General features: G+C 37.5%; 1 protein-coding gene across 5 annotated transcripts in view; it reads left to right on the top strand.

Annotated features, from left to right (window-relative positions):
• The window catches only part of NPEPPS (aminopeptidase puromycin sensitive), a 109,999-nt gene that overhangs the window by 2,891 nt on the left and 87,255 nt on the right, over positions 1–19,853 (top strand). The window contains exons 2-3 of one of the 5 annotated variants that reach the window (XM_059878125.1): positions 3,065–3,236; positions 10,933–11,017. In XM_059878125.1, the coding sequence (XP_059734108.1) occupies positions 3,065–3,236; positions 10,933–11,017 (257 nt within the window). Of the gene's footprint in view, positions 1–2,844; positions 3,237–10,930; positions 11,018–13,203; positions 13,337–19,853 lie in introns of those variants that run through there. The other 4 variants (XM_024980266.2, NM_001193159.3, XM_059878124.1 and 1 more) reach the window with 4 other exon arrangements.

Below are 19,853 nucleotides of genomic sequence, written 5' to 3'. Positions count from 1 at the left end.
TGAAGAATTTTCCAGTTTGTTGTGATCCACACAGTCAAAGGCTTTAGTGTAGTCAATGAAGCAGAAGTTTTTCTGGAATTTTCTTGGTTTTTCTATGATCCAACGGATGTTGGCAATCTGATCTCTGGTTCCTCTGCCTTTGCTAAACCCAGCTTGAACATCTGGAATTTATTGGTTCACATTCTATTGAAGCTTAGCTTGGAGAATTTTGAGCTAAGCTAGCTCAAAATTACTTTGCTAGAGTGTGAGATGGGAGAAGGCAATGGCACCCCACTCCAGTACTCTTACCTGGAAAATCCCATGGACGGAGGAGCCTGGTAGGCAGCAGTCCATGGAGTCCCACAGAGTCGGACACGACTGAGCGACTTCACTTTCACTTTTCACTTTCATGCATTGGAGAAGGAAATGGCAACCCACTCTAGTGTTCTTGCCTGGAGAATCCCAGGGACGGGGAAGCCTGGTGGGCTGCTGTCTATGGGGTTGCACAGAGTCAGACACGACTGAAGTGACTTAGCAGCAGCAGAGTGTGAGATGAGTGCTATTGTGTGGTAGTTTGAACATTCTTTGGCATTGCCTTTCTTTGGGATTGGAATGAAAACTCATCTTTTCCAGTCCTGTGGCCACTGATGAGTTTTCTAAATTTGCTGGCATATTCAGTGCAGCACTTGAAAAGCATCATCTTTTAGGATTTGAAATAGCTCAGCTGGAATTTCATCACCTCTGCTAGCTTTGCTCATAGTGATGCTTCCTAAGGCCCACTTGACTTTGCACCCTAGGATGTCTGGCTCTAGGTGAGTGGTTACACCATTGTGGTTATCTGGGTAATTAAGATCTTTTTTGTATAGTTCTGAAGAATTAGGAAATAGGGAAGCTGCAACAAAATTTTCCAGGAGGGAAAAAAAATGGCTGAGTCTTAATGCCAGCTCTGCCATTTACTAGCTGTACAACCTTGGGCAAGTCTCTAAATCTCTGTGTGTCTGTTTTCTCATCTGTAAAACGGGGATAATGGTGTTGACCTAAAAGAATTGTTGAATGGATTAATGAATTAGTACATGTAAAGTGTTTAGTAAGCACTCAATACATTATTATTAGATTAACAAATTATATTAGAATTATTAGTTTATGGCCAAAAATGGTCACAGAAATGCATCCATGCAACAAAAGGCCCCATCTCACATCTTAGTTCGAAAGGACTGCAGCTTTTCAGTCTGTCTTAAAACGTTTGTAGGATTCAGAGGATAGCAGGACAGGCCTAGAGTCCAAGATGGTGCTGATCAATATATTGATAATAGCTACTAGTCACATGTGACTGTTAAGCACTCAGAATGTGCCAAGTCAGAATTGAGATGTACTGTAAATGTAAAATATACACTGGATTTCAAACTCTTATTTTGGAAAAAAAGTTGCATATATACACATATATATACTATATGCATATATATATATATGCATATATATATATATATATATATATATATATATATATATATATATATTTGGCCGCGAAGCTTGTGGGATCTCAGTTTCTCCAATCAGGATTGAATCTAGGCCATGGCAGTGAAAGGAATCCTAACCATCAGGCCACCATGGAACTCTTTCATTAATATTTTTTATTGGTTACATGCTGAAATGATAATATTTTGCATATACTGGGTTAAATAAGATGTATCAATTTCACCTTTTTCCTGTTTTTGATGTGGCTATTAGAAAATTTAAAGTTAGCCAGATTGCATTATATTTCTATTGGACAATGCTGGTTCAGTACAGCCTTCAGCACTGAGTTTTGACAAGGGGTGCTATATAAGAAGGTTTTATAAAGGAACATGGGGATAGATAAAATCTCCTCATCCTTGACACTTTAAAACATCTAAATATATACACATTTATGTATAATATATATTAAAAAATATATGCCTCAGTGAGATGGCTATAAAACTGAGGGAGCCACAGCTAATTTACCTTTAAAGAGGCCACAATTGGTAAAAGGTCTTTATGACTATAATTTTTTTGGCGCACTGCAGGGCTTGTGGCATCTCAGTTCCTCCACCACGGATAGAACCCAGACTCTGTGAGGGCACAGAGTCCTAACCACTGGACGGTCAGGGAATTCCCAGGTCTTTTTTTTTTTTTTTTTAAGTAGAAACAAAGATGAAAGCAGAAAAAAAGTGAAACATATCTTACTTTTTAACATGAAATCATGAAAACAAAACTTCTAACTTTTGAAAGCACTTGCCCAAAGGTCCAAATCTTACTGATTTTAGTAACCTGGATTATTAAAAGATTTTCTGACAAAATTTTTCATATCATCCCTTGAAGTTACACTGAAAATAACAAGAATAATTACGGCCAAAGAGACTCCAGTCAGGGCTTTCTGTTGATCTGGAGCTAAAAATCTAGGCTGGGATTTTGCTCTAAATTGGTATTTTAACATTTTGGACTGACCAACTGCATAGGTTTCTACTCCGAAGACCGGCCGGGGGGTGGAGATTGGGGTGGTGAAGGGAATGTGGGGGGCGTGGGGGTGTGATAAGGGAGCCCTCACACCTTTTCTCTGCTTCTCAAACCCTTCCGGGCTTCTTCCGGCTCCGGGAGCAGTCCGCTGTCCGCGGCGGCGCGGACAGGTGCAGCGCCAGCAGCCCCCTCCCGCCTCCAAGGCTCGCTCGCTAACCCGCATCCTCCCGCCCAGCCGGCCGCGCCCTCGCCGCTCCTTCCCCTGCCTCGGCGCGTGCGCGCACATCGGCGGAGGCGCGCCCGCCCCGCGGGGCCGCGCACGCAGCTGCCGCCGCCACCGCTTTCCCTCCCCGCTGGCCCTCCTCCCCTTCCCTCCCCTCCGCCCCCTTCCCCGTAGGCAGCCGGCCCGCCAGCCCGCCCGCCCGCACTGCCTCCCTGCTGGCCCCTGGCGCTCGGGCTGGGTCTCTCCCCCGCCCCCAGACTCCCCCGGTCGCTCTCCTCAGGCGGTCGCCGGCGCTCGGTGGATGTGGCTGGCAGCCGCCGCCCCCTCCCTTGCTCGCCGCCTGCTCTTCCTCGGCCCTCCGCCTCCTCCCCTCCTCCTTCTCCTCCTCAGCCGCTCCTCTCGCCGCCGCCGCCGCCTCCACAGCCTGGGCCTCGCCGCGATGCCGGAGAAGAGGCCCTTCGAGCGGCTGCCTGCCGACGTCTCCCCCATCAACTACAGCCTCTGCCTCAAGCCCGACTTGCTGGACTTCACCTTCGAGGGCAAGCTGGAGGCCTCCGCCCAGGTACGGCGACCCTCGGGCGCCGGGGGCGAGCTGCCGGGCAAGCAGTTAGGCCGCGCCCGCGGGCTGGGCTGGGGGCCCGACCTGGCGGGCGGGCCTGGGCGCTGCGGACCTGGGGCTGGGGAGGCCGGCTCGGGGACGGGCGCGCCCCTCTGGGGCGGCCGCTGGGTGCCCGGTCTATGTGCTCTGCCCTGCTGGGCTGGGGCCCGGGCCGCGCGCCTCTGGGGCCAGCACACCTGTGTGGGGCCTCCCCCAGACCCTGGCCCTTCTGGGCTTGGTCGTGGTCTGGGAGAGGCTGGAGGGTGTTGGGGAGGCCCGAGGGGTCATCGGAGTCCATGCTCAGCCTTTTCCGTCGTTCTCCCTACGCTCCACGGAGGACACTTTGGAAGGGACAGTCATCTGGGACTCCGGCTGCCGCGCGTTAAGAGAGGAGGGGATTCTAGAAGGGGGAAGAGAGTGAGAAGGGGAATGTTAATCCCGTGCAGCCTAGCTGAGTTCTCCCCGCCTGCTCCGGCCCAGGGGCAGGGTTTCTAAGATGATCCGCCCCCTCCCCCTTCCCCTCTAGTGACAGTGCAGCAGTGACTTTGTTCTCTCCTAACCTCTAGAGAAGCTGAAGGAGGACCCTCGTCTCCGCTTTTCCTCCCATCTTCTGGCTTTGCAGCCTTTGAAGCAGGTGGATTTATTGCTACAGCGATGGTTGCTTAGCAGTACCCTCCTCTGAAAGAAGCCATTAGTTTTAGTATACCACTGGTGAAAATATTCCATTACTCTTCATTGCAGTTTTTGGTGAATCATGCTCCCCCGCCCCTCCCCCCGCAGATTATCTAAAGTATTGTTTTATTTTGGAGATCGTTAGTATTGATGCCCTACAAAGGTCAGGAACAATAGACATTTGTGATACCGTGTTATGTGATGTATTATGTGAAGTTCCTGATGAAAAATGGGAACTGTTTACTAGTACCTTTAAATATCTTGTTGTAACGATAGCTTTAAATGTCTTGTTACCTTGAAAAAGAATGATGATAAATATATTTTGTTTCATTTCTTTTCCTACTGCAGTTAGGGGGAAAAATCAGTAGGCCTCAATCTTAAAGAACAGGGTGTATGTAGCAATGAAATAAAAGAAATGTAGACTAGCATAGCGTTGGAATGAATTGAAAGTTGGCAGTTGTATTTGAAAGCCGAGTACTCAGGTTGAAAATGTGTCTAAAAGTGTAGAATTAAAAAGTATACTGTCAGATTTGGGGTGCTTGTAGGAAAGCATGAGGGCTCTGCATCTAAAGACGAAACTTACCCCTGTGAAAGTCAGGTGATTAAAAAATTTTCCATTGAGAATATGAATCAGAAAGAGTGCACCCTGGGTCTAAATTAGGATTTGAGAGGGTTATTTGGGAGACTGTTTGAGCCAAGTGACTATAGAATGTTTGATATATATTGGCTGGGGGCAGATGGGAGGGAGTGTAAACAGTAGTGTGTCTTGTGACTTGGCAGACCTGCGGGAAGAAGGACCTAGCAATGAATGAGTTCGCATTATGTCAAAAGGCTAACATTGAAAAAATCATTTTTTTTTAACTCCATAGTTGTTTTACCCCATAATGGATTCATAATTTTGAGAAGTATACCCTAATAGGTTCATAATTTTGAGAGGTATACCCCATAATGGGTTCATGATTTTGAGAGGTATAGGGAAAATTTTCAGAAAAAAATTGCTAATAAAGGTTTTATTTAAGTGTTAGGGTAGAACAGCAAGCAGTGACATGCTTATCCATTTTCTACTTGGCCCATTTTCTACTTGGCTTTTTGAAAGAAATGAGAAATATATGGCAGGCTGGTTCGGGACACTGAGGGAGCACATGGTAATGTACAAGGTATTAGCAGGGACTTGTTACTCTGATACAAGGAAGAAAACAGGTTTTATTAAAGGAAGAATGGACTTTTTAATTGTACACATTGCCGCTTTTGAAAATGTAAAGAGGAGTTAACATTAGTAAAAAGTTAACAGTTGTTAGCATATATTGATGTTTTTGAAATAGATTGGAGCAGTAAGTTTAACCTGTGGGATTAGGTGGTATCTGATTGTGGAAGTCTAAAAATATGGACACAATTATATCTCTGGAAGCCAAATTGATAACTGATATTGTGTCAGTCCCCTAACAGTTTGGAATTACATTGCACAAAGTATGCAAGTTGCTTGGTTGCTTTAGTTACAAAATTTTGTAATAAGCCCAGAGTATTTGTACAGGTTACATGTTAGAAATTTAGTGGATTTTTAACCAGGCCTGGGTGTGGACTCCTGGGGAAGATGAATTAGTCAGTGTGCACTGATTTAAAAAGTAGTTGTCTTTTACATAAGTGTGTGTGGTCTAGTTCAGCAGGTTTTGAAAATGTGTTATCATGGGCCTAGAAAAATGGGACATTCCCTTTCCCCTCGTTTTACATTAGGATATGTGAGAGGAATAGACTTTCATAGCTATTTCAAATTCTGACTCTCTTGCTTTGTAGGTAATTCATTTAAAAATAGATTACAAGTTTATGTGAGTGGTGACAGTTCCTGGTTATGAGTGTATAGTGCTTTATACAGTAATTGTGTTATGGAAATAGTTTACCTGTGCCAGAGAAATAGGAGTCAGGATATACTAAACAATCCCTGGCCTCTGCCAACAAAATATTCATGATGGAGATGACTAAATTGGCACTTTGAGGAGAGTTACAGATACAGTAGATTGTTTGGCAGACTGAAACTTGGCACCTAAATGGATGTTATTGTCAGCCCTGTGTTACAGAAGTTTCTGCCCAAATTTTGCAGATTTTCTATGCAGTCATTTTAGTAGGGTTTTTTTTTTTTTTTTTCTTTTAAAAAAGATAAAAGTAATCAATTTTGTCCAGCATTATGCTAGATCACTAAATGGTCTTAAAGTAAATTTGAAAGATTGGTCATAAGGAATTGAATTTGTTCAGATTTCTATTATGTTTCTTGAAATGTATCATTGAGGAAACCCCCGAGTATAAGAAAGTTTTGTTTGGTAAGTTTTATCCAGTATCAACTGGCAGTGAATTCTGCGGTGAGTTTTCCAGATAAATGAAGCTTACTCTTTGAGACACTCAGACTTTAAAAAATATTTACTGATTCTATGGAAATATTTAGCTTTTTAAACTCTGTGATTGCTCGTATTCTAGGTTTTCTAAATACTGAAAAGCATTCTCAATATGTCACTGATACTTATAACCATAGATTACCCAGAACTATGTACTATAATTTATTAGTTTCATATTTGTTCTTTATAAAGTTTTTTTGTTTTTCTTATTCTCAGGTTATTACTTGCTGCTTACTGTGTGTTGTTGCTCCCTATTGTGCAATTTTTTCCCTGTTCTGTTTTACTAAATTTGATCTGAATAGCTCTAAGTAACCAAATAAACAAGCTTGTTTGAGCTTAAAATTTTTTTCTAAATGTGTTTGATGGATTCTCTTCTGAGTGAAAGGTATGAGCTTTATTGTATGGACTTTGTGTCATCACTTCTGGTTTCCATAAAGGCTTTATTTTTTTTTTTTAACTTCCTGGTTCTTGATAATTGATATTGTACAATGCAGCCTACATAAATGTGGTCTTGAATAGTAAATTATCAGTGAGACGTCTCTGAACTTTGCTACATAAATGAGACTGTTCTTACTGTAAAGTAAATCTTACTGTAATCTGTATGTGAGTCGATGTCAAAGGACTGAGCCTTCAAATAGCTGTTTTGTTGTTAATTGAGATTAGTTCTCTAGATCTTGGAGATTCCATTTTGAACACCATACAAGTATGTAGTTCTCAGTTTATTTGGCCATTTGCAATCATTTTGATATTTTATTTTAAATTTAGAAATATTTTAAATACAGAGAAGTAACCTACCACTTAGATTTAGCAGATGTTAGTGCTTTGTCCCCTTTGTTTTAGACTTTAGATGTTTTTTGGAAAATAATATGTCACAGATACCACTAAAGTCCATTTCCATCTCTTCCCACCCTCACCCTGAGCGGTAATTTATCTTTTTTGGTAGCTGTTACTTCTATGTATAATTTTAAAGTTTTATGGTATATAAACAATAAATAGTAATGTTCTGTATGTTTACTTGTTTGACTTTCTGCAGCTTGCTGTTTTTAGTGGCTCTTTTGTTAGAAAACTTGGCTCAATTTGTGTTTACTAATTATTTGCTCCTTATTGTCTTTAGAAATTATAGTACTGTTCCACAAAGGCAATGATTATTACAAAATTTTAATGATGAAATTGCTTGTTAGGCAAAGTGAAACTTGTCAAGCTTCAGACTGACTGGTTTTTGGAATTGTCAGACTGGAAGTTTCCTTTTACTAAAATCTCAGGGTTTTAGCAATCAGGAAAAAACCCTTTTGAGTCTTAATAGTACACGTAAGGCGTGTTCCTGAGTGACTGTGGTAAAGACTCATTCAGGAAAAAAATTGTCTCAGATGGCTCCCTTTCTCGCTCTTAGGAAACTTCCATTGCAAAATTGTTACCAGTGGTCAAGTTGTCTCTTCAGTAGAAACGTTACTTAGGGTGGTTTGGTTTAGTTGAAATACAGTCTGTATGGGACCCCAAGAAGACTTAACTAGCCCTAGTTTGAATTAAAGAAAGAATACACTAATAACCCATTTATTCAGATGGAAAGGTTGAAAGTAAGTTTGTTATCAAAACAATTTATATGCCCACCTTTAACATTCTGCTTCTATTTTAAGCTTGGAAAGTGAAGATCTTAATGCTGAAATTCTTTTGATTTATTACTAGTTTTGTTTTTTTTTTTTTAATTGAAGTATAGTTGACTTACATTATTACCTGTATTTTTGATAGTGGAACATACAAGCAGTATTCAGTAACATGATGATGTTAACCTGTGAGAAATCACTGAATCATCAGGTTAGAGCTCTTGTTGGTAAAGCATCAAAAAGATCAGTGTGATAGTTGAGTGCATTCTTAAGTCCTGGATGTTTTAAATTACATTCCTTGGATGATACATAAGAGTATGCTGATATCCAATATAATATATATGTGCTTTATAATACAGCACATTATTCTTAAGTTTGCTATCCTTTTGATTAAGTGCTTTGTAAACCATTAGGTGAATGCTGTTAGATGACATTCAGATTAATATCTTTATGAGTAGAGCACATTTAGTCTTGTTCTCTGTGCATGTGTCTGAATAATAACATCTATTAAAAGATTACCTTGTGTGAGGCACTAAGTGGTAAAAGAAATACTTTCTATGGATTATTCTGTTGTCTATAAAGTGCATTTCTAATATGAGACAGAATATACTGTCTGGTTTTTGAAATTTGAGTATTGCCTTCCAGAAATGGCAGTACTCTGGAAAAAAAATTAGTTGCTGTTCAACAAGCAGCTTAATTCATTAGTATAAACTGGTCGTGGTGTTTGTTGCTCAGTTGCTCAGTCGTGGCTGACTCTTTGCGACCCCACGGACTGCTGCACACCAGGCTTCCCTGTCCTTTCTACAAACTGGTGGGTTTTCTCTAAACCCAGGAGGAATTGGAATGTACTTGTAACTGGATGTTGTGTCCTGTGCCTTTCCAAAGTACAAACACTTTTCCTCAAAACGGTACAATAGTGAGATAAATGTCATTTGGCATATGTAGTGTAGTACAGGTATCTTGACATGGTAGATTAATTGCTTGGCTACCATTAAATTCATTGTAGATGTTGATGGATGAAAATAAAAGTTGCCTAGGTAAAGATTAAGACATGTAACTAAACCACTGTTGTTATTCTGTATGCTAACTTCAAACCCTGGAAAGTTTTTTATTCATTTTACCCTTTGGTGCATATGCTAGAAAATGCTTTATTCCTGTGTTTCTGAAAAAATTTTTTAAAGTCAGTTTGTGAAAAGGCAAGGTTGTTTTTTTCTTTTTGTTTAAATGTAGTGCTATAAACAGTCAGTTGGGACTAAAAGTTTTAGTGTTGTTTAGATGTGTTCTGGCAAAATAAACAGTGTGAAGAAAGGAATATTACCACTTACAAAATTAAAAAACTGTTCACTGAATGGTATTTTTGTTTAGAAACAGGAAGATTTATGAGAAGATTTTGTTTTTTATAAGCCAAAATAGTTTCTCTTTATATGTTAGAGACTTTGACAATCTGTTATAAGTTTAATAACATACTGTCTATAATTTAGGCCAGGTAATTTTAATTTAATATTAATCATATGTATGTATTGGTTCCTAATAAAATAATTACTCTTAGGTAGGTTTTTCATACAGATTTTATATTACTCTGTTTCTTTACTTAGTGTTGTGGTCTGTTCAGTGACCTCAAGGCACTGTTGGCTACAGTTGGTTTTGTTTGATCTACACAGTGTTTTTAAAGAATCTGAATTAATTGTCATTAGTTAAAAGTTGGGAGATTGCACGTAAAATTTGTATTTGTGGCTTTTTAAAATGGAAAGATCTGTCAACATTGTTTGTTTTTTTTCCCCCGTATTTACCAATAATTGGTTGGCTCCAGGAAATTACTTCCTCCTTCCTTTGCACATAGCTTTCCTTTATGCATAGCCTTCACCTGGCCTACTGTACTCACCTGTTTCATTGGCCTCTGTGGGCATTTGTTTGTGATTTAGGACATCTGTGTTTTTGTTATTTTAGATTTAGACTGTTGAAATGTCTGAAAATGAATTTGAACAATTATATAAAAACAAGGTTACAACCAAATTGGAAAATGAGCAGGGGTTATGAATAAGTTGCAGAGGAAAAACTTAAGGGCCAAAAAAGAAAGAAAATGAGAGAGGGAGGGAGGGAAGAAGGGAGGTGGGGGGGGTGGTTGTAGAAGTTGGGGAGAGAGAGAGAGAGAAAGAAGAAACAAAAGAGATAACTAATGTTACTAGCGATCAGAAAAATTCTCGTTTAAACAACAATGGAATAAGTGCAAAGGTTATACACACTTTGATATCATTTGTATAAGATTAAAAACATTGCTGTTCTTTATATAACTAACAAAAGTACTAAACATATATGAGAAAGATATACATTAGCTTAGGATAGTGGTTATCTCTAAGGAATGAGGAAGAGAGGAAGGGGCATTCTTTGTACCTATATTTTACTTTTTTGGATCTAAGTCAAATAAGACAAAGCTGTAAAAGTTTATTTAATCTTGGTGGTGAGTCATTAGTGTCTGTTACATTCAAGATGTTTCTTTGGGAAAATAAAAAATTTAAAGAGTGTTTTATGAAGTTTTGACATAGTTTACGATACCAGATTTCTTCCTCTATTTTTACAAAAAGAGCGTACACTCATGATGGGTATGATATGCAGGTTGAGATACATAATTATTTGCAACATGTAAGAAAGGTTTCCTAATTAAAATTTTTTTGAAATTAAAAAATTTAAGTTGTTTTAAATCAAGGTTTAAGTGGGGGGAAAAAAGGCTTTTATTTAGCTCGTTGGTCAGATACTTGAATTCTGTGAAATACCTAAGTATTTGTTATTGCTTTGAATATTACCACAAAAATGTGAATTGCTTTGGATATTTAGAACTAGTCATTTATTTCTACCATTGTTGCATAAATACTTAGTTTAGGTTTTAGTCATGTCTGGATTTTTTAAAAAATTGCCTATGACATATATTAGGCCAAGATGAAGATGTACATATTAATAATCTAGGCTATTTCTGACACTGCTGACTTTTTTTTTTTGCCATCTTAGGTGAGGCAGGCAACCAATCAGATTGTGATGAATTGTGCTGATATTGACATTATTACAGCTTCATATGTACCAGAAGGAGATGAAGGTAAGCGCTGTTTTCCTTTTTAGTTTGCTGTCTCCATGTTTGTGTATAATATGTACTTTTGTGTGTGCTTTGGTGTGTGTGTGTGTGTTTAATACATACACTTCAGATTAAGATATCAATGTTTGTTATCTTCAAAATAGGAAAATTCTTTAGATGGTTATAGGAGATATTTGAATAATATGAAATAAAGAAAATGTCACAATTTTATTTCTACTTCAAACATTAAGTTATTTTGTGACCCTAGGCAGATCACATTTTCATGAGTGTAAAATAAATATAATACCATTCACCTAGATCTGAAGAGTTATTTTGAAAAATTAAATACTTTGAACATGAAAAGTTTCTCGAGCAGACTAGTTTATACGTGAGTTTCTTAAAGTGTTTTTTTTAATTCTCTTAATAGATTAAAATTGAGATAGTGTTACTCATAATTGGGAGAAAATATTTGCTTTATGAGATCTAATGTGAAGGTTAGAAACTAAATGATGGAGTTAGTTATAGAGGAAGAAAATGTTGAAAAGAAACATAGCATAGAATGTGTGGGAACTCAGCATCTTTAACAAAGAAATATTTTAGATCTTGTAATTACAATAAGAATTAAACTGAATAATCCATTTCTGCCTGAATTCTTATTCCACATAAACTGCTTTTGAAAAAGTTACCAAGTTTGTCATGAACTCACAAGTATATCAGTTTTGGATCTGGATTGCGCTTTACTTTTGACTTGACATTCCCTGTTAAAATGGCTTATTGGTTAGTCTTTGCTACTCAGACTTTGCCTCTTAGAAAATCTTCTCTTTCGTTATACATTGTTAGAAATTTGACCTTTTGATTTACATTCTGTATTGCTATTTCCCTTTTTCATAGTATACTGAAAATAAGCATACAAGTAACATTTTAAGGCCTGGCTATATGTGTCTCCTCAATTTTTCTTAAATTATCTTGTCTATAGAAAGATAAGATACGTATCAGTTGAGCATATTATTGCCAAGAAGTACTTAAGTTCAGTTGATTGTAAATGAGGTCAACTGCTGCCATTTTAAGTTAGAGGAACAGATCCTTCAAATGGACTTTGTTTGAGTGCCAACTTAAAAAAAAATCTTTGGTAAATGAAAGAGATTATTTAATTTCTTTAACGGAGGAAAAATGGAAGCACCTTAGGTAAGCATATCAAGGCAAGCTTTCTTTGTTGTAGGTAGAGAGCGTTTAAATTCAATGCAGGGTTTCAAAATGTTGTTAAGTTTAGCTAGATAGAACTAGCAACATAAATGTGTATCCTCCAGTTGGCCTAGTTTCAGCTCAGGTTTGTTTTTATCCTCCTCTACTAAAGTGGCAGGAAAAGAATTCAGAGAATTTAAATGTTTGAATATGTGTAACTCAATGTGCCAAGTGCATAAAGATCTGAATCTTAAGGAAGCAGTGTTAGTATTCTTAAGGAAAATTGATAGGCAATAGGATTTGGAGAGAGATTCATATAAAACATTAAATGTTTTTAGATACATAAAATATTTTCTTCAGAACTAGCTAAGGTACATTTCTCAACTCATAGCAGTAGTCATGTGTAAACCCACTTAATTTTAGAGTATAACAGAATAGGAAGTTACATTAATTTGATACTTTAAGGAGACAGAAACAGATTTGGCCTTCCAGATATATACAAAGCTTAATTTTGCCCTTAGATATGGAAGTATTTCTTGATTTTTATCTTATTGGGAGACTATAGCACTGTTTCTTTAGAAACTAGTAGTTATGAACTTGACTATCAGCTTCTTCCAGGGCTGTAAGCCGGTGGCAGGGTAATAAATGAGTCAATAGGAGAGATAGGATTTTTTAACCCAGCTAATCTTATCCAGTACCTATTAATATTTATGATTGCCTTCTGGAAGACGGCTTTACGTATCTGTAGCCAAAATCTTGGTGCTTTAAGGTAAAATCAGAAAATTATTTGAAGGCATGAAATTGTTGCTTCTGTGTGTAAATTTTTAATTGATGAAAAAGGCCATCTTGTGATATGTGCAGTAATCCAGATAGATCTATTGGCATGTCTTTTTAAACTAAGGCACTGCCTTTTAAACAGAAATAATTTATTTTAAAACCTATTTGAAATCTTACTTTGTAATTTTTAAAATGAGAAATCAGTAAGAAAAACGGCTGAAAACTGTTTTTTTACTGTTCTGCACTTCAAGGGTTGGTGAAATCATTAGCACTTAAGCCAGTGCAAGGAATGCACCTCCCTACACAGTGCAGGGATTAGTATTGTCATCAGCTTCTGCAAGAGAAATACGAAACTTTTGAGTGCCTGAACTCAGGTCCTGACAGGTAAATAGTCTTTTAATTTATCATTAATAGTTGATGCTTGGGCATAATCACATAGAGAATGATCACTTGAAAGTTTTGTACCAACTTTTCCCTTAGTATACTCTGTCAGGTATGTGTTTGTAGAATTAGCTATGTAAGAAAAAGCTTTTCCGTTGGTTACATATCACGCAAAGTTCTATTATATAGTTTCAGATCCACCAGCATCACTTTGGTTTAGCCATATAAAGCATGTAAATTTTAACACATTTATTCTTGAAGTAGAATTGTGTATTTCAGTATGACGCATATGTGCACGTGTATTTCATGAAAGGATAAAACAAACAGAAATATTGCCAAATATTAATTTTGAGTAAAACTATTCAAAAACAAGAAGGTTCCTCGCATTTGATTATAAGCTTTTATACAATTATTAGTAACCTTTATTCTTCCATACAATTATGTGTGGGTTAGTAAAAACATTAATATACCACTTTCTCTTTGTGATAGAATTGTTTATGGCATTGTTCTGAAAATACATATGTGACTAATTAAGTGCTAGCTCTCAAATCGGGAAGAGTGAAAGAAGGGAAGGTACCTTTTCCAGTACAAATGTACTAAAATATGATACCACTATTCATATGAAAATTTTTAAAGAAATCTGAATATAACTTTAGTTATACTAATCACAATATAGGGTAGGGCCTAAAACCAATTCATTCAACAAACTTGAATGAATTGGGCTGGATGTAGGAAGATAAGAAATCGGGGCAGAGGCTGAACCGAAGAGTCTGTATCTCACATAAATATATTAACATTTTAAACAACTTTTCTGGCCAAACAGAACATTTTTGTGGGTCAGAATGCTGTTGATTTTGCAACCTCTGAAGAGGGATTTCAGGGAACTCTGGTGTGTTGTGCATATTCTTTATCACTTGGACATGAAGATAAGACTTGAGCATAGATGTATCATTAAAAAGAGGAAAATCCCTTATTAGATTCTTCTTGGTTCTTAATTGAAACTGTTACAAATTATGTATAATATGCTATTACTATTAAATATGTTAAGCAAATAGTTTTAGTTTGCGATATGAGTTCCATGGTATGTATTTTTTAAAAATTCAAAATGTAACATAACATCTTTTTTTAGGTAGCTTTTAGAGTTTTTGAACACTAAAATGGCATTATTTTTGAGAACTTGTTTTTATTTTGTCTTTTTTTTATTTGGGGACTTCAGTTATAGCTCAGTTGGTAAAGAATCTGCCTGCAGTGCAGGAGGCCTGGGTTCAGTTCCTGGGTTGGGAAGATCCCCTGGAGAAGGAAATGACAACCTATTCCAGTATTCTTGCCTGGAGAATCCCATGGGCAGAGGAGACTGTCCATGGGGTCACAAGAGTCGGACCTGACTTAGCGACTAAACCACCACCACTTGTTTATTTGCTATTGTTTTTTCTGGACTGCACCACTCTACTTATGGGATCTTATTTTCCAAACCAGGATTGAACCTGGGCTCGTGGCAGTGAAAGTGCCAAACCCTAGCCACTGGATAGCCAGGGAGCTCCCAAGTTTTGGAAATTTTGAACATAAAGTCTATTATGTGCTGTTACTGTTCTGAAGAATAGATAAATTATTGCATAAGCTTGCCATAGTGTCCAGGCTACATTAAGGAACCAAATATTTTCCTGGTTCTCTGGTAACTATCAGGGCAGCTTGTTTTCAGAATTAAATGTTGATTTTATTTTTTAAATTAAAAAGCTTTAGTTTTTAGAGTTTTAAATTTAGTGCAAAATTGATGAGGAAGTACAGAGATTTCTCTCGTACCCATACGTACAGCCTCTCCCACTATCAACATCCCAAACCAGAGTGGTACATTTGTTACAGTAAATGAGCCTACATTGATGTCATTCTCACCTAAAGTCCATAGTTTAGAGTTCACTCTTGCTGTTACACATTCCATGGGTTTTGACAAATATGTAATGACGTGTATCTGCCACTGCCATTATAGTATTGTACAGAATCTTTTCACTACTCTAAAAATCTTCCTGTGCTCTGCCTATTTACTTATCTTTCTCCCTGGCAACCACTAATCTTTTTGCCATAGTTTTGTCTTTGCCAGTTTGTCATTAGTTGGAGTCACACAGTATGTTGCCTTTTCAGGTTGGCTTTTTTCATATAGTAATAAGCATTTTTCCATGTCTTTTCATTGTTTGGTAGCGCCTTTCTTTTTATCTCTGAGTACTGTTCCCTTGTCTCTACATAAGTTTATTTATCCATTCACCTGCTGAAGGTCTTCTTGGTTGCTTCCAAGTTTTGACAGTTATGAATAAGGGTTCTTTCTGTAGAGGACATAAGATTTGAACTCCTTTCACTAGATACAAAGGAGCATGATTGCTGGATCCTATGATAAGAGTGTGTTTAGTTTTGTCAGAAATTGCCAAAATGTCCTCCAAAGGACTCTTATCATTTTGGATTCCAACCAGCAATAAATTAGAGTTCCTGTTGCTCCTCATACTCCCCAGCATTTGTTGTTGTGTTTTGGATTTTAGCTATTCTATAGATGTGTAGTGGTGTGGCATTATTTTAATTTATAGGACCGTAATGATTTCTTGCCATCAAAATATCTTCTTTGGTGGGTATGTTCAGGTCTTTTGCACAACATTAGTTGCATTCATGCGTGCTCAGTCTTGTCTGACTCTTTGCAACCCCATGGACTATAGCCTGCCAGGCTCCTCTGTCCATGGAATTTTCCAGGCAAGAACACTGGAGTGGGTTGCCATTTCCTTTTCCAGGCGATCTTTCCAACCCAGGGATCGAATTCTGTGTCTCTTCCGTCTCCTGCATTGGCAGGCGGATTCTTTACTACTGAGCCACCTGGAAAGCCTGGCACAATATTAGTTGGAAAAAGAACAATAGAACAATATTAGCTGGATTGTTCTTTTTCTTATTGTTGAGTTTTAAGGATTGTTTGTACATTTATTTGACTCCATAGGGTCTTATTTGTGGTGCACACGTTCTTTGTTGCAGCATGCAGGCTTCTCTAGCTGGTTTGTGGTGCACAGGCTCTAGAGTGCAGGCTCTGTAGTTGCGGTGCACAGGCTTAGTTGCCCTGCAGCACGTGGGATCTTAGTTCCTGGACTGAGGATCAGACCCGTGTCCCGTACATTGGAAGGGAGATTCTTAACCACTGGACCACCAGGAAAGTTCCTGAAGCTTTTAATTTTAATGAAGTCCAGGTTATTTACTTCTTTCATGGATTGTGTCTTTGGTGGTGTTGTATGTGAAATGTCTTCACCATACCCAAGGTCAATTAAATTTTCTTGTATGTTATCTTCCAAGAATTTTATAGCTTTGTATTTTACACTTTGGTCATTGATCAGTCCCTCCCTCAGTTATGTCCAGCTCTTTGCTACTCCATGGACTGCAGCACGCCAGGCTTCCCTGTCCTTCACCATCTGGAGCTTGCTCAAACTCATGTCCATTGAGTCAGGGATGCCATCCAACCATCTCGTCATCTGTCATTCCTTTCTGCTCCTGCCTTCAGTCTTTCCCAGTATCAGGGTCTTTTCTAATGAGTCAGCTTTTCTCATCAAGTGGCCAAAGTATTGGAACTTCAGCTTCAGCATCAGTCCTTCTAATGAATATTTAGGACTCATTTCCTTTAGGATTACACCACAGTTCAAAAGCATCGATTCTTCAGTGTTCAGCCTTCTTTATGGTCCCACACTCACATCCATACATAACTACTGGAAAAACCATAGCTTTGACTAGACGGATTTTGTCGGCAAAGTAATATCTCTGCTTTTTAATACATTGTCTAGGTTTGTCATATCTTTTCTTCCAAGGAGCAAGCATCTTTTAATTTCATGGCTGCAGTCATCATCTGCAATGATTTTGAAGCCCAAGAAAATAAAGTCTGTCACTTTTTCCATTGTTGTCCCTTCTATTTGCCATGTAGTGATGGGACCGGATGCTATGATCTTAGTTTTTTGAGTGTTGAGTTATAAGCCAGCTTTTTTCACTCTCCTCTTTCACCTTCATCAAGAAACTCTTTAGTTCCTCTTTGCTTTCTGCCATAAGGGTGGTGTCATCTGCATATCTGAGGTTACTGATATTTCTCCCAGCAATCTTGATTCCAGCTTGTGCTTCATCCAGCCCGGCATTTCGCGTTATGAACTCTGCATATAAGTTAAATAAGCAGGGTGACAATACACAGCCTTGACGTACTCCTTTCCCAATTTGGAACCAGTCTGTTGTTCCATTTCTGGTTCTAGCTGTTGCTTCTTGACCTGCATACAGGTTTCTCAGGAGGTAGGTAAGGTGGTCTGGCATTCCCATCTCTTTAAGAGTTTTCTTAGGACTGTAATCTATTTTGAGTAAATTTTTGTAAAACAGGTAAGATCTGCCTGGATTATTATTATTTTTGCATTTGGGTGTTCAGTTTCCAACACCATATATTGAAAAGATACATCCATTGTATTACTTTTGCTCCCCTTTCAAGATCAGTTGACTGTATTTATGTGGGTCTGTTTCTAGGCTGTCTGTTCTTTTTCATTTATCTGTTTTTCTCTTACTTCTCCAATGCCACATCATCTTTATTATTTTTAAGTCTTGAATGAAGTTGGGTAGTGTCAGTCCTCTGACTTTGTTCTTCTCCTTCTGTATTGAGTTGGACATTCTAGATTGTTTGCTTCTCCATATAAACTCTAGAGTCAATTTAAAAATATCCACAAAATAACTTTCTAGGATTTTGATTGGAATTGGTATTGAGTCTGTAGTTCAGGTTGGGAAGAACAGATAGCTTGACAATATTGGGTCTTCTTATCCATGAACATGGAATATCTTTTTCTTCTTTTACTCCTTTAGTGTCTTTCATCAGAGTTTTGTAGTTTTCTTTGTATGAATCTTATACATAGTTTGTTAGATTTATACCTAAGTATTTCATTTTGTGGGGTGATAATGTAAATTATACTTTTTTAAAAATTTCAGGTACTACTTATTCATTGCTGGTATATGGGAAAGCAGTTGACTTTAGTGTGTTAACCTTGTATCCTGCATCCTTGCTTTAATGGCTTATTAGTTGCAAGTGTTTTTTGTTGATTCCTTTGAATTTTCTATATGACCATATAATTTGTGAACAAAGATAATTTTATTTCTACCTTTCCAGTATGTATACTTTTTCCTTTTCTTGTCTTAATTGTATTAGCTAGAACTTCCAGTATGATTTTGAAAAGCAGAGGTGAGAGGAGCCATCCTTGCTCGTTCTTCATCTTAGCTGGAAAACTCAGAGTTTCTCATTAAGTATGTTAGCTGTATGGTGTTTGTAGATATTCCTTATCAAGTTAAAGATGTTCATCTTCATTTCTAGTTTGTTGATTGTTTTTATTATGAAAGAGCGTTGTATTTTGTCAAATGTTTTTTGTGCATCTATTCATTTGGTTATGTGGTTTTTCTTTAGCCTAACTGTGATGGAGTACATTAATTGATTTTTAAACATTGAAACAGCCTTGCATACTAGGTTAAATTCCACTTGGTCATGGTACATAATTATTTTTATAATTTTTTTTTTCAAATTTAAACTTTTTATTTAGTATTGGAGTATAGCTGATTAACAATATAATGGTAGTTTCAGGTGAACAGTGAAAGGATACAGCCATACATATACATATACATTGTTGGATTTTATTCACTAATATTTTGTTGAGAATTTTTGCATCTGTGTCTCTAAGAGATATTGGTCTATAATATTCTTGTAATGTCTTTGTCTGGTTTTGATAGTGAGGTAATGACTAGTCTCATAGAATGAGTTTGGAAATATTCCCTCTGCCTCTGTCTTCTGTAAGAGATTGTAGAAAATGGATCAAGCCCATGTCCCTTGCACTGGCCGGTGGATTCTTAACCATTGACCACTACAGAAGTCCTGCCTTTTTTATGGTTTGAATTGAACATTTTGTATGATGCCACTTTCTCTCCTTTTTTTAGCATATCAGTTATACTTAAAAAAATTTTTTTAGTGATTGCCTTAGAGTTTGCAGTACACATTTACTTCTAATCTAGTCCACTTTCAAATAAAAAGATAATATTTCACAGGTAATGTGAGTACCTTATAATAATATACTCCTAATTCTTCTTTCCCATTCCTTGTATCATTGATGTCATTCATTTCACTTACGCATACGCTTCCACACAGAAGCCAACATAGTCAAATACATTGCTGCTATTAGTATTTTGAACAAATGATTATCTTTTAGATGAATTAGGAATAAGAGAAACATTTTTATTTTACTCTTATTTATTCATTCTTTGATGCTCTTCCTTTCTTACGTAAATCTGAGTTTTTGGCTTACATAATTCTCCTTCTCTTTAAAGAACTTTTAACATTTCTTGGAAAGTACGTGTACTGGCAACAGATTCCCTCAATTTTTGTTTGAAAAAGTCTATTTCTTTTCACTTAAAAAGACTTTTTTTTTAAGAGCAGTTTAGATTCACGAAAAGATTGAAAAGATTTTCCTACAGTTTGAAGGACGATTTTGAAAGGTACAGG

The sequence above is a fragment of the Bos taurus genome, chromosome 19 (assembly GCF_002263795.3).
Source record: "Bos taurus isolate L1 Dominette 01449 registration number 42190680 breed Hereford chromosome 19, ARS-UCD2.0, whole genome shotgun sequence".
NCBI classification, from domain to species: domain Eukaryota; kingdom Metazoa; phylum Chordata; class Mammalia; order Artiodactyla; family Bovidae; genus Bos; species Bos taurus.
The sequence above is the reverse complement of the archived record's forward strand: the minus strand, read 5'-3'. Positions and strand labels throughout refer to the sequence as shown.